General features: G+C 43.1%; 1 protein-coding gene across 3 annotated transcripts; it reads left to right on the top strand.

Moving 5' to 3' along the window:
* Positions 1–971: 971 nt before the first annotated feature.
* Positions 972–24,080, top strand: selenbp1 (selenium binding protein 1). 3 transcript variants are annotated; one of them, XM_044206743.1, is made up of 13 exons: positions 1,012–1,105; positions 7,192–7,233; positions 12,086–12,139; positions 12,526–12,638; positions 14,355–14,540; positions 16,608–16,728; positions 16,982–17,164; positions 17,766–17,947; positions 18,499–18,577; positions 18,652–18,773; positions 18,854–18,946; positions 19,608–19,726; positions 22,069–24,080. In XM_044206743.1, the coding sequence occupies exons 1-13, from the start codon at positions 1,102–1,104 to the stop codon at positions 22,229–22,231; spliced, it is 1,461 nt and encodes a 486-aa protein (XP_044062678.1). In that variant the 5' UTR covers positions 1,012–1,101; the 3' UTR covers positions 22,232–24,080. The 3 variants fall into 3 exon arrangements, with proteins under 3 accessions (XP_044062677.1, XP_044062678.1, XP_044062676.1); XM_044206742.1 differs by lacking the exon at positions 7,192–7,233 and having other exon boundaries at positions 972–1,105; XM_044206741.1 differs by lacking the exons at positions 1,012–1,105; positions 7,192–7,233 and adding an exon at positions 2,160–2,184.
* The last annotated feature ends 691 nt before the right edge of the window (positions 24,081–24,771 follow it).

Raw genomic sequence — 24,771 nt, 5'->3', positions numbered from 1 at the left:
GTCTTACGACGTCAGCAAGACGCGCAGAAGGTGAAATGAGGAAAAAAGAGATTTTTAAATTCAAATCAGTCCTGTGAATGTCTGATCGATGACATCATGATTTGAAGTTGCTTCTCCTGAACTTTGACTCTGAACATCAGCCGAAACCCAAAGTATTTCGTGTTTCGCTGCGCTGCGTGTATCCGACAGCTGCAGCTTCTGCTGACTTCACACATTTCAACACGATAAACGAGGCTGTTTGTGTTTCAGCTAAATTCCTTCTGTGTGGTTCAGGCTGCGGCCTCCAGTGGGCCTCGCTATCAATTAGCATGGATGGCAGCACGCACGGCCTGTAAAGCGGCCAGCTCGGAGACGTCAGCGCGGGCCGAGGACTGCGGCCTTCTGCCCGGGGGGGGGGTGCTGAACGCTGGGTCAAAGAGAACAACGTGTAAACAGCAGCTTCCTGAAACAGTACAGAACCAGAACCAGTAAATAACCCCAAGAAAAATAAAACAAAACAAAATAAAACCAGAAAAAAGAAAAGGCAGAAAAAAACATTCATAAGAAATAAAGAAATGAACATTTTGAATGAAATAAAAATTTAACAGGAAAGAAAAAAGAGGGACAAGCTGCTAATTCATAAAAAAAAGTGCTGGTTTTACTATCCCTGTGGGGACAGTCACTGACATAATGCTGCCCCCCCCCCACCCCCCCTCACCTGAACCTGACTGTAACCTGAACCCTAAAACTAAGTCATAGCCGTCTGAAAGCCGTGTCTGCCATTCAGGTTAAAGTCCCCGCCGGGATGTAAGAACATGACGCACACACACACACACACACTTTGTGTGAAAATTCATTCAGAAGCTCGAAACGCTCGTTCGGCTTTCTGACTTTCTGATCAGCACGTTTGATTGAAGGGTAAACCAGCCTCTGGGCTTACAGGGTTAACAAGCAAGTTGTTCAGCCTGCGTGGAAGCTCCGCCCCTCCTATCTGATTGGCTGTGTTCCAATATTAGGCCAGTTTAACTCCACCCTCCCAGTTTTGTTCACAGTGGACCTGGTCTGAGTCCAGACTGGCTGACAGCAGGAACTGCAGGATCTGGACAGACCAGGAGCTCAGATATGGGTGAGCTGATTTCCTTTTTATCTCTTTAATCATCACTCCATCACACCTGCCACTCGTTCACTCACTCTGCAGCTTCTGTCTGTCTCAGCTGCTTAAATCTGTAGGTTTTTCTCATGAAGTCTGGTTGGAGCAGAGCTGCGGCTCTCAGGCCGGTCTGTGCCGGTGACCTTTGCTCTGTTTCCTGCCGCTCACTCTGAAACAGAAAAGATCTTTTCTGCTGCTGCAGAGTCTCAGGAGGGAAAACTGAAGGTGCAGCTGGACACAAACGGTTTCTGCTGAGATTTAAACTGCGATAGAGCCGCCGCTTTGTCTCATCGTGCTGAATGTTTCTCTGGCCAATATGAAACAGAGCTGACCTTATTTCACACGTCTGTACTAACAAAAAGATCGTATTCTGTTACTTCATACTAACTATAAGGAAAATATGAATTTCCTTGCAAGAAAAGCTCCATTTAACCAAACCGCATAGTTAATCTTTGATTACTGGAAACTTTCTTTCTTGCAGTTGTAGACGCAGCCGACCCGCCTGAAAGACGCGGTGAACCGGCTGAATGAGGCTTTAGTTTCGTTAGAATTTGTGACAGAACTCGTCGTTCTCTTCAGGAAACACGGTGGAAATAAAAATCTGGTTTCAGACGAATCAGTTACTGACTTTGTGACGTCAGAGTGACTTTTGATCCTTTCGTGTTTTGTTGGTTTGTTTTTTTATCGTCTCGTCTCAAAGAAAACTTTAACAGTTACAGTAAATTTCAACTTGGTGTTAAAGTGCGGGTCGGCTCCGTGTATTTCCTGCAGTGACATAACGTTGCAGGCCGATACGAAACATTTCTTGCTGTCGCACTTTATTCGGGGTCATAGAAACCGTCACGCTGTGCTCACTAAACTAAAGGCTTCGGTTTCGGCAGCGTGAGTGGATTTGCTCCTGTCTGACTGATCTGGACTTCGCCGGCGGCCGGAGTCCGAGGCCCTTCGCTCTTTCATCTGTTTGCACGTGTGATCTTTTTCTCTGGTCGCACGACTCGGCTTTACTGGTTTCCCACAAGGACAAGAACGTCGTCGAGAGCCGGGGATGAACATCAGTAAGTGGGAAGCCGAATCTATATTCTTATTGAAAATGAGGCCGAGCGGGTCCTCGGAGGCAGACTCTGCTGCCAGAACGAGTTCAGGACTCGGGCTGCGAGTCGGACGGATCCCTGCGTGGGCGGACGATGGGACGGAGAGTTATTACCCAGCTTTAATTCAGCCTCAGGTGGACGGCGCCTGTCATGCGTGGTGCAGTAGCATTCTCGAGGGGATTAAAACCAAACCCAGATAAACTAGTCGGGGTGGAACTGAACTTAGTTCCAGGTTCAGGAATTTAAACGGCTGTCGTTAGAAAACAGGAAGGCAGCTGAACCGGGGGGGGGGGCTCGGTCCTGTTCGAACCTGTACGTGGGTCGGGGTTATTTGAGGAGAATGACAGAATGACTCGTATGTGTGTGCGCTCGGGAGACACTTAGTTGGGTGTGTCACTCAAACGTGGGCGTGGCTGCGTCGTTGGGTGTAAGTGTTGTGATGTAACAGGTAATTAAATATTATAGAAATATAAATAGTTATCCTTAACTTTATTAACTAACATTTTCAGTGAAGACGTGTCTGTCGCAGGGTGACCTGTTATATTTCTGTATTTTATATTTCTTTATTTCTGATCGGATCAGAAGCCACCAGCAGAAGAAAGATAAAACCGATGAAATAAAAACAAAAGAGTGAAATAAACGAACGTCCAAAAGTCATGAAAAAGTGTCTCAGAGTCCAACACGACGTCTTCAAGTGTGAAAATCGATAATCGATCAAATAGTCGCTGATTGGTTTTCTTTCGATCGACAAACTGAGTTGAAAGCAGGAATGTGTGTGTGAGTGTGTGTGTGTGGAGGTTACATAACTCTGGTTGTGTTCACAGTCGTGGAGGGGACATCAGTTCACATTGCTGATAAAAACCTGCAGCTCAGGGAGATTACTGTTATCTGAAGCACTTTGTAGTTTAGATTTGAAAAGTGCTGCACAGTTTATTATTATTATTATTGTTGTTATTATTTCATTCACGCTGCTTTATGATTCCACTCCAACACGTCTCTGACGGCTGCAGATTCTTTTTGCCAGGAATCCGACTCATTGAGTCCTAAATGTTTTATTTTTATTTAATAGAAGTCAACTGGTTTTATGATTTTTATAAAGTGAAATTTCTCTTCTGCTTTCTTTAAACGAAACACGATCGTCATGTAAAATACTGCTAACATGTTGATGCATCGCTGATAAATATTCAACAATATATAAAATATGAAAACACAGAATGAGTTCTTGCTGAAAATACTTTTGTACTTTTTACAAAGTAAACTTTTGGACGCAGGTATTGCAGAGTATTTTCAGTATTTTCAGTTTCAGAGTATCTCATTACTTGATTTATTTAACTGTGGGGGACAAAATTGCAAAGATCATAAAAATAATTCTGCTCATCTTTTGTACGTTTGTCAGAAGTGCAGGATGAACTGTGCAGCTCTGGGTGGAAGTTGGAAGATAATGACGTGAGGATTAAATCCTGTCTGTTTAACGTGTTCGATCATGATCGTCACTCAAAACCGCAAACACAAAGAAACACAACCTGTTTGTGTCACTGATGATGGCGCCAAGCGCTTTCACTCAGCTGCTGTACTCAAGTACAAGAACTTTCTGCTACTTTCGACTTTTCCTGCACCACATTAATGTGACCGCTGCTGATCCACCGCCAACAAACAATTCCCTGTTCAGGTTCACGTAAAGTCAGACTTTCTGCAGAGACCCTGCTTCATTCTTCTCTTTATTCTTTATTCTATTTCTAAACAAACTGATTTAAAAGAAAAACTGTAGTATTTTTACTGCACTCAGATTTATTCACTTGTTTTAGGAAAATATTTTAGGATGTAATTTTCTACAGAAATATCTTGATGACATCGGAGGTTTTTCAGATTAAACTGCTCAACAGAATATAAAATAGTTAAATTAGCACAAACTCAACAGTAAAGGACTTACACATAAATACATCAGTAGTAATGATCCCATAATATAATAAATATTGTGTATGTATAACACAACACCGTCACAGGACGCAGTTTTACTGCCGATAATACTTGTGTACTTTTACTGAAGTAAGACTTTGAATGCAGGATCTTTACTTGGAGTATTTCTCCACTGTGGTACTGTTAGTTTTACTTCAGTAAAGAATCGGAGTATTTACTCCACCTGTGGTGGGCGGAGCCTGCAGGTCAGAAGCTGCTCTGCAACATTCACATCTATCTATCTACATCATCGCATGTGTCGGCTGCCACAGAATCAGATAAAGTGAATTTCACTGCTGTGCGTTCGTATCTGCAGCCTGCGGCAGCCGACACGTGCTTCTGACCTGCAGAAGTCCAACTTCAACACTTAAATGCCTTAATGGCAAATATCCCTCAGATCATCGGTGACCTGTTGGTTGTACAGCATTGTAGTATTACTGCATAGTGTGTGTGTATATTGCATATACTGCACATTGATTCAGTGGGGGAAGAAGTGCTCAGATCTAAAGTAGTAACACCACAGTGTAGAAATACTGTTACAAGTAAAAGTCCTGCAGAAGTACAAAAGTATTAGCATCAAAATACACTTCTAAAGTAACGGCACATTAAGCAACAAACACAGCGGACCAGCTTTCTGCCTGCTCCGCCTGCTCCGCCTGTCGGACTGCGAGGAGGTGGACCAGCGAGGCAAAGCTGGAGTTACAGGCCACAGACCTGGATCAACTCTCTGACACACATCTTACAGCAGCGTTTGTGAGGACGTGGGTGTGCCGACTAAAACCTTCCGCACATACAACAACAACAAACTCTGGTTTACAGAACCAGGCAGCTTCGTCAGGCCCAGGAGGAGGCCTGCAGAGCCGGGGGCCGAATCCTGAACAACCGGGCCAGAAACACGCTGACGAAGGAGATCAGGGTGGCCAAGAGGAGCTACGCCCCGGCAGTGACCCATCAACTGGCCGACGACCTGAATGTGTTTTACTGCAGGTTTGATAAGCCACCATTCACACCCGCTCCGACTCAGACATTAAACAAACAACTGCACCCCCTGCCACCTCCCTCCCCACTGACCCCCCACCTGAAGGACATCACCAGACCCCCTGCTGGACCCCCTGCAGTTTGCCTACCAGACAAACAGGTCAGTGGATGATGCAGTCAGCATGGGACTGCACTACATCCTGCACCACCTCGACTCCCCAGGGTCATACGCAAGGATCCTGTTCGTGGACTTCGGCTCAACACCGTCATCCCGGAAGTCCTCCACTCCAAACCCACCCAGCTCACTGTCCCAGCCCCCACCTGTCAGTGGATCACAAACTTCCTGACAGACCGGAGGCAGCAGGTGAGGCTGGGGAACATCACATCCAGCACCCGGACTATCAGCACTGGCCCCCCCAGGGATGTGTGCTCTCCCCACTGCTCTGCACCAACGACTGCACCTCCGGAGACCCGTCTGTCAAACGGTCATCGGCCTCATCCGGGACGGGGACGATGTCTATTCCTGTGTAAGCACATTGAGAGCAATGATAAACCCGAGTCACATTCCTTGTATGTGTTCACAATAATGCTGATTCTGATCAGACGTGTACCTGATCAGGTATTGATCTTATTAAGCAGACTGATCAGATGTGATCGATCCACATTAAATACAGTTTCTTCATGTTGTTTCTGCTATAAGTTACATTAACTCAACATTTACAGTCGACCACAGAGGCAAGTTACAGTACTTCTCGTATTGTAGTATTTGTCCCACACAGTGAGGTAGCTGTTCCACAGATTTTAAGTTTGGAAAAAGAGAGCGCTGGTTTCAGATCTGTTCTCAGTATCAGCAGACAGCCTCCGCTGAGATCAGAGCATCTCTACTGTTATATTTTATAAGATGGTCACATGTTCGGTGTGTAAAATCTTCATCTGCACAGTAACCAGTAACTCCAGCCGGCAGATAAATGTAGTGCAGCATCAAAGGAAATACAGAAGTAAAGTACAAGTACCTCACAAGTGAAGTACAGTACTTGAGACCGTCCAGCATCACTGGAAGTTTCTGCTCACAGCGACATGTTACTGAATCAGAAAAACTGACATAAATAAACGTCTTCATCCTTGTTCGAGTGTTATAATATCAGGGACGAAACATGAAGACACAACATCACCTGACAGGTGTACTGTGAAATAGAAACACTCCTTCATACATCAGGTTGATGCTATAAATGTTTTAGAGAAAAACATTAAAAAACAATGCTTTTATCATTTTGAAACCAGAAAACTGTTGAATACATTTAATGCATTCAAATGTAATTTGGCCTCTAAAGGGCTGAGGTTTCACTTTCACAGTTCAACTGTGATTTTTAGCCTGTTAGCAGCGCCGCTCTATAGACGTTAATGTCAGTCAGTCCGTCGGTCCACCGCTGAGGTCCAGACTGAAACATCAGCAGCTGCTGGACTGTGATGAAACGTGCTTCATCGTTCATGCTCCCCTCAGGATGAGGGGAGCATGAACGACACTTGAACGACACTTTGTTTCTGACCAAACACCTGCAGAACTAAAGACATTTGTCATGTACTTTGTGTTAGTTAGCAATTGCTAACACACTAAACTAAGAAGGTGAACACAGTAAACATGATACAGCATGTTACTGTTAGCATTTAGCTCGAAGCACAGCTGTGTCTACGTACAGAGCTGCTAGCATGTCTGCAGACTTATTTGGATTTTGGATATTAAAAATGTTTCCCGCTTCATGTTGTCTTGTTGCTGCAGAGTTGTTTTCATGATGGAGTGTAAACAATTTAATTACAGGTGTGTGTAATTAGGAAACTCCCTACTCAGGATAACTGATGATTGAAATTACTTATAAAACACTCCTGCTGTGTATAAAATAAACACTCCTGCTGTGTATGAAACAAACACTCCTGTGGAGCTCTGAAGAACTGTTTCCCAGAATGCATCAGTCTGACAAATGACCTCTGAGACAGTGTTGTGGTGGTTTCATGACCTTTCACGTGTTGTTGTGTTTTCAGGATGTGGACTGGGATACCACAGCCCGCTGGACACCATGAAGGGTCTGTCTGTCTGTCACGTGTATATGTGTACAGTATATTTATATATATACTGTATATATACTGTACATGTGTATATACTGTGTATATATACTGTATATGTGTGTATATGTACAGTGGTGTGCAAAAGTGTTTGCCCCCTTCCTGATTTTATTTTTTTGCATGTTTGTCACTTAAATGTTTCAGATCAAACACATTTAAATATTAGTCAAAGATAACACAAGTAAACACAAAATGCAGTTTTTAAATGAAGGTTGTTATTATTAAGGGGAAACAAAATCCAAACCTACATGGCCCTGTGTGAAAAAGTGATTGCCCCCTAAACCTAATAACTGGTTGCTCCACCCTTAGCAGCAACAACTGCAACCAAGCGTTTGCGATAACTTGCAATGAGTCTTTTAGCGCTGTGGAGGAGTTTTGGCCCACTCATCTTTGCAGAATTGTTGTAATTCAGCCACATTGGAGGGTTTTCGAGCATGAAATGCCTTTTTAAGGTCATGCCACAGCATCTCAATAGGATTCAGGTCAGGACTTTGACCAGGCCGCTCCAAAGTCTCCATTTTGTTCTGCTTCAGCCATTCAGAGGTGGACTTGCTGGTGTGTTTTGGATCATTGTCCTGCTGCAGAACCCAAGTTCGCTTCAGCTTGAGGTCACGAACAGATGGCCGGACGTTCTCCTACAGGAGTTTTTGGTAGACGGCAGAATTCATGGTTCCATTTATCACAGCAAGTCTTCCAGGTCCTGAAGCAGCAAAACAGCCCCAGACCATCACACTACCACCACCATATTTTACTGTTGGTGTGATGTTCTTTTTCTGAAATGCGGTGTTACTTTTACGCCAGATTTAATGGGACACACACCTTCCAAAAAGTTCAACTTTTTCGTCGTGACTGTCTCGTCGGTCCACAGAGTATTTTCCCAAAAGTCTTGGGGATCATCAAGATGTTTTCTGGCAAAAATGAGACGAGCCTTAATGTTCTTTTTGCTCAGCAGTGGTTTTCGTCTTGGAGCTCTGCCATGCAGGCCATTTTTGCCCAGTCTCTTTCTTATGGTGGAGTCATGAACACTGACCTTAACTGAGGCAAGTGAGGCCTGCAGTTCTTTGGATGTTGTTGTGGGGTCTTTTGTGACCTCTTGGAGGAGTCGTCGCTGCGCTCTTGGGGTAATTTCGGTCGGCCGGCCACTCCTGGGAAGGTTCGCCACTGTTCCATGTTTTCGCCATTTGTGGATAATGGCTCTCACTGTGGTTCGCTGGAGTAGAAATGGCTTTATAACCTTTTCCAGACTGATAGATCTCAATTACTTTCTTTCTCATTTGTTCCTGAATTTCTTTGGATCTCGGCATGATGTCTAGCTTATGAAGATCTTTTGGTCTACTTCACTTTGTCAGGCAGGTCCTATTTAAGTGATTTCTTGATTGAGAGCAGGTGTGGCAGTAATCAGGCCTGGGTGTGGCTAGAGAAATTGAACTCAGGTGTGATAAACCACAGTTATGTTTTAACAGGAGGGGCAATCACTTTTTCACACAGGGCCATGTAGGTTTGGATTTTGTTTTCCTTTAATAATAACAACCTTCATTTAAAAACTGCATTTTGTGTTTACTTGTGTTATCTTTGACTAATATTTAAATTTGTTTGATGATCTGAAACATTTAAGTGACAAACATGCAAAAAAATAAGAAATCAGGAAGGAGGCGAACACTTTTTCACACCACTGTGTGTGTGTGTGTGTGTATGTATGTGTATATATATAATATCAATATTTGATCTTCTTTCAAACAATATTTATAGATAAAGAGAATTTTTAAAAACAATGCAAATAAATAACTTTATCATTTATTTAACAAAAAAATGAACAAATGCCAATTCCTACTGAGGAAAAAGTTAGGACACCCTATGTCCTAATAAAGCCCCCTTTGGCTGAAATAACCTCAATTAGACGTGTCCTTTAACTGTCCCCCAGTTGATGTCGGAGAAAATGTTTCCCTCTCCTTCATGCAGAATTGTTTCAGCTGTGTGATGTTTGAGGGGTTTCTTGCACAGCCCATTTCAAATCACCCCACAGCATCTCAATAGGATTAAGATCCAGGCTTTGACCTCTCCTCGTCTTTCTTTTGATCCAATCCTTGGTGGATTTACTGGAATGTTTTGGGTCATTATCCTGTTGCATGGTCCATATCCGCTTCAGCTTCAACTTTTGGACAGATGGTCTCACATTTTCCTCGAGCACCCTCTGATTCAATAAAGAATTCATAGTGGATTCTATGATGGTGAGCTGGCCAGGCCCTGCTGCAGCAAAGGAGCCCCAAAACATGACATTTCCACCCCCATGCTTCACAGTTGGTAAACATGTCTTCTGTTTGGATTCATCTGTCCAAAGCACATTGTTCCAGAAGTCTTGGCCTTGTCTAGGTATTCTCTGGCAGACTTTAGTCGTGCCCTGATGTGTTTTTTGACAGCAAACCTACCACTTTCTGATGGTAGAGGCATGTACTTTGACATCAACTATGGCAAGAGCTACCTGTAGGTCCCGTGATGACATTTTAGGATTGATGGAGACTGTTTTAAGCATCTTGCGGTCTGCTCTTGGGCTGAACTTGCTAGGACAGCCTGAGCTGGCCATGTTGGCAGTTGTTTTAAATGTTCTCCACTTAAACGTAAATTATTGTTTGATTGTTTGTTTGGAGATCTTTTTAAATCCCTTCCCAGACTTATACGCAACTACAACCTTCTTTCGCAAGGCCTCAGAGAGCTCTTTTGAGCGCGCCATGACGATACCACTCACTTTAACAATCAAGAGCAAACCGAACTAAAGGTCTTAAATAAGACAGGGTCCTTCAAAATCCTCTGCAAGGATGTTTTAATCATTTGCACCTGATGTGGTGCACTTGATTCTAATTTTAGGCATTTTAAGTAGTAGTAAATGTGGGGGTGTCCTGACCTTTTCCTCAGAAGAAAATTAAAATTAAATAATTCTATTAATTCAATTTTGCCAATCATTTTTAAATAAATTGTTTTAATTTTTTTTGTTTAGTTATATTACCTCCATCTCTCAATGAAGATCAAATGTTCATATGTTTAAATATGTTGAAAAAGACAAAGGTTATCATGGGGTATCCTATCTTTTTCACATGACTGTATATATATATGTGTTTTTTATATATATATATATATATATATATATATATATATATATATATATATATATATATATATATATAAGCAAGGTAGTCCAGTCGTTTTCCAGCTCCTCCTGGAGGATCCCAAGGCGTTCCCAAGCCAGATGAGATATATAAACTCTCCAGCGTGTTCTGGGTCTCCCCGGTCATGCCCAGAAAACCTCCAAAGGAAGGCGCCCAGGAGGATCCTGATCAGATCAGATCAGATTCAACTGGCTCCTTTCAACATGAAGGCACCGCGGCTGTACTCCGAGCTCCCTCCGGATGTCTGGGGTCCTCGCCCTCTCTCAAAGGCTGCTTGTGTCCATGATCTCATTATTTCGGTCACTACCAAAAGCTCATGACCACAGGTGAGGGTTGGAACGTAGATCGACTAGTAAATCGAAAGCTTTGCCTTCCAGCTCTGCTCCCTCTGAACCACAACAGTCCGGTACAACGCTGGATTACTGCTGATGCTGCCCCAATCCGCCTCTTCATACTCAACTGCAATCCACCCCAGTGCATCGCAAGGTCCCGGTCTGATAAAGCCAACAGAACTACATCATCTGCAAAGAGCAGAGAAGCGAGGTGAGGTCCCCAAACCGGACACTCTCCTCTTCCCCGGCTGGGCCTTGAGATCCATAAAGATCACAAACAGAATCGTGACAAGGGACAGGCATGGTGGAGTCCAACACCCACTGAAAACGTGTTTGACTTCCTGCCTAGAAATACTGACACAGCTCTCACTCCAGTTACATAAGGACCGAATGGCTCGTAGCAACGGCCGCGGTACCCCGTACTTACGCAGTACCCCCTGCAGGACTCCCCAGGGAACATGTTTGACAGCCTTCTCCAAGTCCACAAAACACATGTGGACTGGATGTGCAAACTCCCACGAACCCCCAGCAACCCTGCAGCATCCCCCAATAATTGAAGCACACCCTCCGGTCCCCCTTTTTGCGACTCCACAGGAGCTGTCCCCGACCTCCACGCGACACTGAAGAGGCGTGTCAGCCAAGACAGCCCAACAATGTGCAGAGCCTTCAGCATCTCAGGGAGAATCTCATCCACACCTGGCACCTTGCCACTACCTCAGAGACCTCTGCCAGGGATATGCTTCCCCCGAGTCTTCAAACTCTGCCTCCTCCACAGAGGAGTTCTTAGGTCAGCCTGAGCCAAGCCCTGCTTTCCCCTCCTGAGTCGTCTGACTGTTTTCCAGAACTTCCGTGAGGCCAACCGAAGCTGAGGCATCAGGAGAAAAGATCAGATCAGAGCATCTCTACTGTTTATATTGTTGGGTAGTTTAATCTAGCAATGTTAGCACAGCTGTGTCTACGTACAGAGCTGCTAGCATGTCTGCAGACTTATTTGGATTTTGCATATTAAAAATGTTTCCCGCTTCATGTTGTCTTGTTGCTGCAGAGTTGTTTTCATGATGGAGTGTAAACAAATAATTACAATAACAATTAATTACAAGTGTGTGTAATTAGGAAACTCCCTACTCAGGATAACTGATGATTGAAATGACTTATAAAACACTCCTGCTGTGTATGAAATAAACACTCCTGCTGTGTATGAAACAAACACTCCTGCTGTGTATGAAACAAACACTCCTGTGGAGCTCTGAAGAACTGTGAAACACTGTGACCTCAGTGTTGGGGTGGTTTCATGACCTGTCACACATTATGTTTTCTCAGCCAGCTGTACAGGATGTGGACCGGGATACCGCAGCCCGCTGGACGCCATGAAGGGTGAGTCTGTCTGTCTGTCTGTCTATATCTCAACATATGTATGTGTGTGTGTGTGTGTGCATGCTAAACATGAAGCTACAGCCAGCAGCTGGTTAGCTTAGCTTAGCATAAAGACTGGAAACAGTGGGTAACAGCTAGCCTGGCTCTGTCCAAAGGCAACAAAATCCATCTATCAGCAGCTCTAAAGCTCCCTGATTAACACGTTATACCTGGTTTGTTTAATCTGGGGTTATGTTTCGAACTATTTCTTGGCTGGGAGCAGTTTCCAGGCAACCAACGGAGACTCCCCGAAGTTATTGCTCCCGGCCAAGAAGCCACATAACCCCCCCCACCCCACCCCTCCTCCACTAAAACAGCAAGGGTTTTAATTGTTTTTCTTGTTGAAGGTCATCGGGAGGAGATTGTCTACCTGCCCTGCATCTACCGCAACACTGACACCCTAAAACCTGACTACCTCGCCACCGTCGACATTGACCCGAAATCTTCCACCTACTGCCAGGTAGAACGAGTCATCCCATCCACCCTGGGTCCTCTAGTCAACCTTCTTCTGCTCAACTTTAAAGTCTTGGCATCTTTAAGTCTAAATTAATCAGTAAAACTTGTTGATACGTAGCATCAGTTAATTTCTTTGTTCTTTCATCAGCTCTCTCCTCCTGCTGGATTAGTTTTCCACTCAGATGTCTCGCTGTCACTTTTTCTTCCTCCCTCTGGTTTTTGTTTTTTCTGTCTAAATGATGATGATGATGAATGATGTGTTTTACTGTCTTTCTGCATCACTTTGCCAAAAAAAAGTTTCTTTTAAACTTCAAATATTAGGCATGAAAATTACTGAGCTGTGCTGACTCTTAGATTTAAAAAAATATATGTAGTCTTTTAGATTTTGTACTGGAATCAGAATGTATTCACCAGTTTGTTGTATTAGTGCCTAAAATTGTCATATGGTGTGACATGAACGTTATTGTATATATAATGAAAATGGGGTATACTTTCCTTAAGTAACTCAGTTTATCATAATTCTTTATCATTACTATCTTGAGATCCAAAATTTCCTTGTGCAAATTCATTAAATTATGTATTATTTTTCTTAATCATTGCACAAAGTAAGACATCTGTCCTCAATCTCTCAATATATTTTAGTTTAATTCTGACAAACCCTGTTATAAATCAAAATATATATAATATATGTAATATATTATAAACAAAACGCTTGTGACTCTTGCTAATACTATTTCCATGTGTTCCATTGAGATTTTTATGATTTATCAGTAACAAAGCCTTTTTAATGTCACAATTTTGAATGTCACACAAAATGATATAGTGTCACACCATAGGATAAACCACACCACACTACAATTTGTCAATACAAAAACATGTATTATATGCATTTAACATGTGGGCCAGGGGCGTAAAGTGGGGGGGAAACTTCCAACCCCCCCTAATGCCGGCGCCCTTGCTTGGGCGACACCCATCTTCGAACTCGGCCTTCATTTTGATCTCACACCTATAAAGTTTTGTGACTGCATCTTACACGGTTGTGACGCTATCGCGTTGACAAAATCTGTCCACACACAGACATAAACACCCGGCAAAGTACTCAAAACCGCCTCTGTGGTAGTTCCTGCTGCAGTACATGTAGGCGTCTCCAGACACACACAGACTCACAAGATGAAAACAATACACAACTATAACAACACAAATGTCAGTAATGCTCCATCGTAAGACTCTGATCTGTTGATCATTCCTGAACAACTTGTGCTCGTTCATTGAGGGCAGCACAACGGACTGACTGCACACGTGAAGGCACACTTTGACCATATGCTTAAATCCTGTATTCTTTAGACTGAGTATGGTCACATATCCACAGAGATAAACCGTCCTTTAGCATTAGTGACTGCTTTGGTCTAGATCTGCAGTGAGAGGCTGCCTGAACACTGTGGGTAGAAGGACTCACCTTCCAGTCTGTTGTTGTCTCTTTCCGCTAATCGACACATTCGGGTGATTCGACTTCAGTTGAACAATGTTGGCATACAGCCATTTTTGCTGTATATATTGAATTTTTATTTATTTGTGTTTGACGCTCGGAACCACAAAAAGGCCATGTCACGTCAACCACCCATATATTCTTTTCATTGTTTTGTATAAATAAATAATGTCTGAAGAGCATTTTAAAGTCTCTACTCGGACCTGTTGTGAACTTTGAGCTCTGCCCTTGCAGGTCATCCACCGGCTGCCGATGCCGAACCTTCATGACGAGCTGCATCACTCCGGCTGGAACGCCTGCAGCAGCTGCTTCGGCGACGCCTCCAAGAAAAGAAACCGTCTGATTCTACCGTCGCTCATCTCCTCCAGAGTCTACGTGGTTGACGTCGGGACGAATCCCCGAGCACCACAGATGCACAAGGTACGAACAGCAACGCCGCCGCTGCTCATTGATACTGTTCTGCCAAGGAGGCTGTATGCAGCTCAGCCAATCAGAAATAGGGTATTAATCACTATGTAGATGATCATGGAGACCACAGTCAGTATAACAACTACCTGGTTCCTTGAAGATGTCTGAAGAGACACTTTGAAGAACAAAACTTACTGAATTGATCCCAAACTGACCCAGGATCAGAATGATTAATTTAAACTGATTTAGCTTGACGTTAGTAGAGCACACAGCTTCCTCTTCGCTCTGATATGTAAACAGTCAGCTCAGATCAATAAAATCGGAGCAAAACTGAAGGTTGCTGCTTGTTTCTCTGATGGATTTTGTCTCACTGAGAGCAGTTTTTTCAGCCTGAACAAGAAGAAAGGAAAACTCCAACTTCACTTCCTTTGTTTATACAGCAGAGAGGGAAACCTTCGCTGTTGGCACTAACCGAAGCTGGATTACCAATCGGGCAAAGTAGGCAACTGGCCCTGGGCCCCAGATCCTAAGAGGCCCTGAAAGCTCCAGGTTCACTGTTTCAAATTTGTTTGGTAGTATACACCACTGAGGCACAACGGAAACTAAAAAGTTAACTTAAGAAGGCTCCTGTATTCTTACCACATGTTGAAGTCCTGTCTTGTAGAGGTGCCCCGGATCCATAGAGAGTTGGCTGAATGGGGGGTTCAATGGTCCACAGCTCATTATGCCCTGGGGCCTCTTAGTGGGTTGATTCGGCCCTGACAATAACTTTAACTCAAAACAGCAATTGCTTTCTTTAAATTCAGAGAAATAATTCCTTCAGATCTTCTGTCAGAGAAAGCAGAGAAGCCGGAGCTGAAAAAGTGGAAGACAAGCAGGGCCTGTTGTTGTGAGGAGGAGGAGGAGGAGGAAGGTTCATCCTGAGTTCAGACTGGATGATAAACACTCTCACAGCTGTTCTTTAAAAAAACTTAAAATATTTGAAATACATTGGACTTGTTGTTGGTGGTGTGGGAATTGAAAAATGTTGCTCTGTTGGCTTGAGTCTGATAAATAATCCGAATACAAATGTGTCTGTCAGTCTGCTGAGTCACTGTGTAATCATTAAACAGACAGTTCTCCTCAGAGACTTTAATAAACCACTGAAGAGGTGATTATGGAGGCTGCTGATTGTGTCCTCTAGTTCAAACTGGGTGTGAAGCAGCAGGATGTGAGTCAGCAGCTCGCTCTGAGGCCATGCTACTGGAAACTGGAAAAACACAAAAATGGTGGATTGTTCCTCTCAGGTTGGAAGTAAGTCACTGCCCCAAGTGAAGGAGTGTCTTGCTCATCAGTGAGGGTAAAGTGGGATCAGCAGGCAGTAATTTGGATGTTGTTCTGGACTATCGTCGCACAGAGGGAGCTATCCTGAAGGTGAAGCTCTCGATTCACCAGTGGATCTCTATTCCAGTCCTCAACTGTGGTCCTGGTCTGTGGATAGTGACCAAAAGAATGAGATGGTGGATCCAAGTAGGAGGAACTCTGATATCCATCCTCCTGGACACCTCCTGGTGGACATATTCTGGACAGGTCCAACTGGGAGGAAACCCCGGGGTCAGACTAACAACAAAGAGGAGGAATTATATATCTCATCAGCACTGGGAGCACCTTGGACTCCTCAAGAAAGCTCTGGGCTACCTTGCTTACCCTCCTGCCACCTTGATCAGTACCTCAGGGTTCTAAGTTCTGATCCCAGTAGGACTTCAGTCAGTAACGCAAGAATCAAGGTGCCAATCCCAGTAAAACTCCACTCAGTACCGTGGGGTTCTAGGTTCTGATCCTAGTAAATCTCCAGTAAGTACCACACAGTTTTCCGTTCCTACTCCAGTAAGACTCAAGTCAAGATAAGCAGCAGAATGATGGATGGGTCCTTTTATTGTGAAGCACTTTGTAGTTTTTGTTTTGAAAAGTGCTATATAAATAAAACTGACTTATTTTGTTTAGACTGCACTTCTCTGATAAAGGTGAAAATAAGAAATTAGATCAGAAATACTTTACTCACAGATTTACTCACTTGTGGTTATGTTGTTGTGTCTTCAGATGGTGGAGCCTGTCGATCTGTTCTGGAAGTGTGACCTGGCGAACCCGCACACCACCCACTGTCTGGGCAACGGTCAGATCATGATCAGCTGTTTAGGAGACCCGTCCGGCAACGGCAAAGGTGAGACAACCAGCAGACTGGATCATAAATGCTCAGACACACCTCCTCACATAGACGGAAAACTGTGAAGGTTTTATTATAAACACCCCAAAGTAAAGGAATGTTAAAGGAACAGACTGACATTTTGTAAAATCTGCTTGTTATCCAGAGTTTAATCAGCTCTGTATGCTCTGAATGACAAACTTTCTCTGTTGAATGTTGTAGCGCCCTCTAGTGAAGAGTTTCAGTGTTACACCTGCTGTCATCTTCTTAGGTGGTTTCGTCCTGCTGGACGGTGAGACGTTCGAGGTGGTCGGTAACTGGGAGCACCCAGGTGAAGCAGCGCCCTTTGGATATGACTTCTGGTACCAACCTCGACACAATGTGATGATCAGCACTGAATGGGGTGCACCCAAAGCTCTGGTTGATGGTTTTAATCCAGCCCATGTCAAAGAAGGTGAGTCAGGAGGAAACATTTAAATCTTTTATCGTCGTGACCATTCTGATGTCATAGAAATGGCATCTACGTACTGTAATCCCCGACCCTCTAGGTATTTGGTTCTGATCCTAGTAAGACTGCAGTCAGTGCGACAGAGTTCTGGTTTCTGATCCCAGTAAGAATCCAATCAGTGCAACTGTGTTCTAGGTTCTAGGTTTCTATCCCAGTAACCTTCTGGTTTCTGATCCCACACAGGGTTCTAGGGTCTAATCCCAGTAAGACTCCAATAAGTACAATTGGGTTTTGGTTTCTATGCCAGTATGAATCCAGCCAGTGCCACAGAGTTCTAGGTTCTGCTGCCAGATTCCAGTTGGTACCACAGAGTTCTAGATCCCAGTAAGACTTGAGCCTGTAACACAGGGTTCTATGTTCCAATTCCAGTAAGACTTCAGGGTATCCATTAACTGTGACAAGATTTGAGAACTTCACGTGATGCAGTAAAGTAAAAGTCACTCAACACATAGTTCTACACGTGTTCAGCGAAATGTCAAGATCCCTGTTGCACCTTTGGACAAAAATCAAACTTCAGTTCATAAGTTCATTGTTGTTGGTGTCCCAGGTCACTACGGCAGCTCCCTCCATGTTTGGGACTGGACCACCCATAGGAAGCTGCAGACGCTCGATCTGGGTGAAGAGGGTGCTATTCCCCTCGAGGTCCGATTCCTCCATGACCCCAACGCCACCGAGGGCTACGTGGGATGTGCTCTGCGGGGAACAGTCTTCAGATTCTACAAAACACCAGTCAGTACCACAGGGTTCTAGATCAACAAACAAAACTTAATCAGGAATCCAGACTGACAGTGTGAGGCCCTCCTATTTTAGACAGAAGAACAACATACAGATGCTATATCTCTTTAAAGGGCCTTAAAAGTGGAGGACAAAAACATTAAAACAGGAGTTATATGTATCTACTTTCTGCCTTTATCATATTTTTAACCATGTTAGCATCATAGCTCAAGGAATGGTAATGACGGTCGCTTGGTCCACCACTTTGGTCCAGACTAAAATATCTCAACATGTTAATGTGTCCAACATTTTGGTTTATGACCAAATACCTGCAGAGTGTTTACTGCTAATTAGCAAATGGTAGCATGCTAACACGCTAAACTACGATGGTGAACATGAAGTTAAATATTAGGTAAATATTGTACTTGCTTAATGTTAGCATGTTGGCATTGTTATTGAGAACATTTTAGCATGTTAACATTTATCTCAAACCACCACTGTGTCTAAGTACAGAGCTGCCAGTATGGCTGCAGACTCTTAGTCTGTTTTTTTGTGTGTGTCTTCAGAAAGGTGACTGGGCTGCAGAGAAGGTGATCAGTGTTCCCAGTAAGAAGGTAGAGGGATGGGCGCTGCCTGAGATGCCTGGTGAGTCTGTCTGTCTGATTTGTGGTCTGTCTGACTCGTTTCTTGTCTGACTGGTTACCTGTCTGTCTGTGCAGGTCTGATCACAGACATCCTGATCTCGTTGGATGACCGTTTTCTCTACTTCAGTAATTGGCTGCACGGTGACATCAGACAGTATGATATCACAAACAGGAGGAAGCCACGAATGGTCGGACAGGTCTGAATATTATTACACCTGACCAGTGATGAACAGGTGAAAGGTCAGAGTGAGACAGCTAACCTGTCTGCCTGTTCCAGGTGTTTCTGGGTGGAAGTATCGTCAGTGACGGTCCGGTCAGAGTCCTGGAAGACCCCGAGAACCAGCCACAGCCCCATCCACGCATCATCCAGGTACCACAGACAGGAAGCAGTGAGACAGGAGGCAGAGAGACGGAAAAACTGTGAGACAGGAGGCAGAGAGACGGGAAGCTGTGAGACAGGGAGCTGCGAGACAGGAGGCAGAGAGACAGGAAGCTGTGAGACAGGAGGAAGTGCAACAGGAGGCAGAGAGACAGGAAACTGTGAGACAGGAGGAAGTGCAACAGGAGGCAGAGAGACAGGAAACTGTGAGACGGAGCTGCGAGACAGGAGGCAGAGAGACAGGAAACTGTGAGACAGGAGGCAGAGAGACAGGAAACTGTGAGACAGGGAGCTGTGAGACAGGGAGCTGTGAGACAGGAGGCAGAGAGACGGGAAGCTGTGAGACAGGAGGCAGAGAGACAGGAAACTGTGAGACAGGAGGCAGAGAAACAGGGAGCTGTGAGACAGGAGGCAGAGAGACGGGAAACTGTGAGACAGGAGGCAGAGAGACAGGAAGCTGTGAGACAGGAGGCAGAGAGACAGGGAGCTGTGAAACAGGAAACTGTGAGACAGGGAGCTGTGAGACAGGAGAGGATGGACCTGTCTGTCTGTCCAACATCTTGTCTTCTATCATCTGCTGGGGTTTATTATTTATTTATTGATCTCTCTCTCTCTCCACCTGTCTCTCTCTCTCCACCTGTCTGTCTCTCAGGGGAGGCGTGTCCACGGAGGTCCTCAGATGTTACAGTTGAGTTTAGACGGTCGGAGACTTTATGTGACGACGTCTCTCTACAGCAGCTGGGACAAACAGTTCTACCCCGACATGATCAAGTCAGTACTCACAGTACTGACACTACTGCAGCATACTGTAATACTACTGCTGCTGCTGATGATATAAATACTCTACATGACAGCTGATGGCCATGATCTAGTGTCCACATACTTTTGGCCCACCCAGAGTATACTTTCATGGTGAGCCAAAAGTATGTGGACAGCTGAACATCGTGTTGAAACTAGTCCTGAAAACATGTTTTCATGAGGTTGTTTGACAAAACAAAAACCCTTAAAAACGCCCTTAAATCTAATCTAATCTTTGATTAACACATTAAGTAGAATTTAAGGTGTGCAGGACCTAAATTTATACATTAATTTGAAATATTTGAGAAATTCCTTACTAAAGGGCAAAAAGTGAACCTTGAAAATGCCTTAATTTCTGGAGCCCTGAATCACTGAGTCAAGTAGATGTCAGGAGGTACATGACTTTACCCTTAATTGTAATTTAATGAATTATCTGTTCTCTGCTTTGTCAGCTACATTTATTAATGGATCAATCAGAATTTTTATAATTATATATATATATATATATATATATATATATATATATATAACAAACTTTGTCCTTGCTCATCCTTCGAGCTCGGGTCCTCTACCAGAGGCCTGGGAGTTTGAGGGTTCTGCGCAGTCTCTTTGCTGTTCCCAGTACTGCACTGTTCTGGACCGAGATGTCTGGTGTTCTTCCAGGGATCTGCTGTAGCCACTCCTCCAGTTTGGGGGTCACTGCCCCGAGTGCTCCGATGACCACGGGCACCACTGTTGCCTTCACCTTCCAGGCCTTCTCCAGCTCTTCTCTGAGCCCTTGGTACTTCTCTAGTTTCTCATGTTCCTTTTTCCTGATGTTGCCATCGCTTGGTATCGCCACGTCAACCACAACGGCTTTCCTCTGCTGTTTGTCCACCACCACGATGTCAGGCTGGTTCGCCATCACCATTCTGTCAGTCTGGATCTGGAAGTCCCACAGGATCTTGGCTCGGTCATTCTCTACCAGCTTTGGAGGTGTTTCCCACTTTGACCTCGGGGTTTCCAGTCCATACTCAGTGCAGATGTTCCTGTACACTATGCCAGCTACTTGGTTATGGCGCTCCATGTATGCTTTTCCTGCCAGCATCTTACACCCTGCAGTTATGTGCTGGATTGTCTCAGGGGCCTCTTTGCACAGCCTACACCTTGGGTCTTGTCTGGTGTGGTAGATCTGGGCCTCTATTGCTCTGGTGCTCAGGGCCTGCTCCTGTGCAGCCATGATGAGTGCCTCTGTGCTGTCCTTCAGTCCGGCCCGCTCTAGCCATTGGTAGGACTTCTTGATATCAGCCACTTCAGTTATGTTCCGGTGGTACATCCCGTGTAGGGGTTTGTCCTCCCATGATGGTCCTTCCTCCAGCACGTCTTCCTCTGTTCCCCATTGCCTGAGACATTCACTGAGCACGTCATCTGTTGGGGCCTTATCTTGGATGTACTTGTGGATCTTGGATGTTTCATCCTGGATAGTGGCTCTCACACTCACTAGTCCACGGCCGCCTTCCTTACGGCTAGCGTACAGTCTCAGGGTGCTGGATTTGGGATGGAACCCTCCATGCATGGTGAGGAGCTTTGCGTCTTAACGTCTGTGGTCTGTATCTCCTCCTTTGGCCACCTTATTATTCCTGCAGGGTATCTGATCACTGGCGGGGCGTAGCTGTTTATTGCCTGGGCCTTGTTCTTGCCATTGAGCTGGCTTCTTAGGACTTGCCTTACTCGTTGGAGGTATTTGGCCGTTGCCGTCTTCCTTGTTACCTCTTCGAGGTTGCCATTTGCCTGTGGTATTCCAAGGTACTTGTACCCATCCTCAATGTCTGCTATTGTTCCTTCTGGGAGTGAGACCCCTTCTGTGTGGACTACCTTCCCTCTCTTTGTCACCATTCGACTGCACTTCTCAAGCCCGAATGACATCCCTATATATATATATATATATATATATGAGAGAGAGAGGTTTTAATGGATTATCTGGGTTTTACCCCTTAAATGGCTTTTGTGTTATTTCGTCACTTTTAAAAGGTTTTTCCTACTTAAAACCCCCTAATGCCTAAATATATTCTGTCTGTTCATTTATCCATTAATTATCTCCTTAATATCCAATTAAGATACCTTGATTACATCATCATGAATGGGTGCGAAGTTAAGGGATTCAGGTTCATAGAGGTTGGAAAAACACTGTTGTCTAAAATATCTTTGTATTCTGCAACATTCAAACTAAAACAGACCCAGAACAAAAGGTTACAGGGCTGTCCACATACTTTTGGCCAGCTAAAATCAAAGAACCTGCATTGACTGTCTGTCTGTCTGCCTGTCTATCTGTGCAGAGAGGGTTCAGTGATGATGCAGATCGATGTGGACTCTGTTAGCGGAGGTCTCTCCCTGAATGAAAACTTCCTGGTGGATTTCGGTAAAGAACCCGACGGTCCGGTTCTCGCCCACGAGCTCAGATATCCTGGAGGAGACTGTACGTCTGACATCTGGCTGTAAAAGCATCCGACTGCACACTGAAGAGGATGTTCATGTTCTGGATTTATATTTATACACTTATAAGTGTATAAATATAAGTCCAGAACACGAATGTAGTCAAAGATAAATAAACTCTCCGTTTTCAGTTTTTCTCAGTTGCTTCAGAACATTTTGTGAATCGGCTCACTGAGCGACACGACGCTTCGCTGGTCCTGCAGAACTCACCCAAAACATCTAACTGTTAATGTTTCAGAAGTCACTAAATTCATCACTCAGTTCGTCACATTTCACTTTAATCACTTCTAAAGAACTGAGTCAGTGTGACAGAAGAAACTGATGTTTCTGTATTTAATTTCACATTTAGACTTCCAGCTCAATGTAAAGCGTTTCACAGGTGACTGACGAGTTAATCATTTAGTAATAATGAGACGGCTCAAACATAAACAGTAAGACGACTGGAGCGCAATAGAAATGATAAACATTAGGCAATTAAAAATGCTTTACATAAAACATACAGACCAGAAACACAAGACAAAATAAAAAGACACATTTAAATAGACAAAAATAAAAGTAATTAGAATAAAACAAGAGAATAAAAACGACAGTGCAGTGAGAGATTAGAAGAAATAATCCCAAATTTAACTTGATTGACAGACTGATTTAAAAGGACTAAGAGTCGGAGCTGCAGGTTTCAGATCTGTGGAGCATAAAACGTGAACGCTGCTGCTCCAGGTTTAGTTTGGACTCTGGGACAGGAAGCAGACCTGAACCTAGACCATCTGAGAGCTTCACAGCGGAGCAGCAGATCAGAAATAAACCATTCAGTGATTTATAACCAACAGGATTGTTTTAAAGTCAGTGCAAGAAAAACAAGTCAACAGGAAAACTGACAGACGGGCGACGTCCTGGTCTGTAGAGCGCCGCGATCACTGAAGATATTTCTGATCAAACATTTGTTTTCTTTATTAAAGAAACAAGAAATAAATAAACTGTTGAAACAAAACAACTGAGAAAAACTGTGAAGGATGAATGAACTTTAATTCCAACTAAAATCAAACATCAGAATATTATGTCATTATTAATCATTTAATGTCATATTAATCATTTAGTGTCATATTATTAATCATTTAGTGTCATATTAATCATTTAATGTCATATTATTAATCATTTAATGTCATATTAATCATTTAGTGTCATATTATTAATCATTTAGTGTCATATTATTAATCATTTAATGTCATATTATTAATCATTTAATGTCATATTAATCATTTAGTGTCATATTAATCATTTAATGTCATATTAATCATTTAATGTCATATTATTAATCATTTAATGTCATATTATTAATCATTTAATGTCATATTATTAATCATTTAATGTCATATTAATCATTTAGTGTCATATTATTAATCATTTAGTGTCATATTATTAATCATTTAATGTCATATTATTAATCATTTAATGTCATATTAATCATTTAGTGTCATATTATTAATCATTTAGTGTCATATTAATCATTTAATGTCATATTATTAATCATTTAATGTCATATTAATCATTTAGTGTCATATTATTAATCATTTAATATCATATTAATCATTTAATGTCATATTAACCGTTTTGTGTCATATGATTAATAATTTAATATCAGATTAATCATTTAATGTCAGATTATTAATGTTGTGGCTTGTTAATTTTCTTCCTGCTGTGTGTGAAGTTTCCATAAATATACAATAGGCTACATTCATGTTTATTCCTGTGAGTGTATTTTGCCTTCAGGTAGCAAACTGACCAATCAAATCATACAGCGCCACCTGCTGGTCAAACTGTAAACACATGATGTTTAAATAAAGTTCTGTTTGAACGACTTCTGTCTGATACTTTCACCTGCAGATTATAAACATTTTTTATTTAATGCCATAAAAGACGTCATTTGTTAAAGTGAACGAATATTTATTTATTTAAATACATTTATTTTAAAAAATACAAAAACAGACATGAAGTCAACAAACACCAAAATATTCATTCACTTCTTAACGACAAGTAATGTGTGTTTTTAAAATGATTTTTCCTTTATTTTTGATTTATTCTCATGTTTTCCTCCGACTAACTCCTTAAAAATGAGACGATGCATTTAATGGAGTTCATCCTTCACATTTGAAATAAATAAATGAGAACTCTGTCCACTGATGAAGACCATGAGATGCATTTGAAAGCCAGTAAATGGGCCTGGAGTTTTTTGTCACAATATTCCGTTTTTAGTATTTTCGGTTTTAGCAGCTGTTTCCACGTTCAGTCTGTTTCTTCTTCTCTACAAACACTTGAAGTAACAAAACCTCATCCAGCTTCTTCTTCTTCTACGGCGAGACGTTACGGCCGACTCTGAGAGCAAAGAAAGGAAGCACGTGCGACGGTTTCACTAAAAGAAAGGAGGCGGTGTCGTCCCTCATTCGTCCAGGACTGGTGCATCGTAGAAAAGGTTTCAGTCGTAGTCGTCTGGACGCTGTTTTCAGAATCAAGACGTTTCGGCTCCCATCCGGAAGTCATTCTCAATTGTG

This window comes from Siniperca chuatsi, linkage group LG9, assembly GCF_020085105.1.
Source record: "Siniperca chuatsi isolate FFG_IHB_CAS linkage group LG9, ASM2008510v1, whole genome shotgun sequence".
Classification (NCBI taxonomy): domain Eukaryota; kingdom Metazoa; phylum Chordata; class Actinopteri; order Centrarchiformes; family Sinipercidae; genus Siniperca; species Siniperca chuatsi.
This window is presented reverse-complemented; position numbering and strand designations above follow the sequence as displayed.

What these genes read in the sequence shown, in the direction of transcription:
- selenbp1 (XM_044206743.1), top strand. An exon ending in CCCGTCCGGCAACGGCAAAG is followed by an intron (nt 16,729 to 16,981) that starts GTGAGACAACCA and finishes TCATCTTCTTAG; the next exon opens with GTGGTTTCGTCCTGCTGGAC. An exon ending in GGCGCTGCCTGAGATGCCTG is followed by an intron (nt 18,578 to 18,651) that starts GTGAGTCTGTCT and finishes CTGTCTGTGCAG; the next exon opens with GTCTGATCACAGACATCCTG.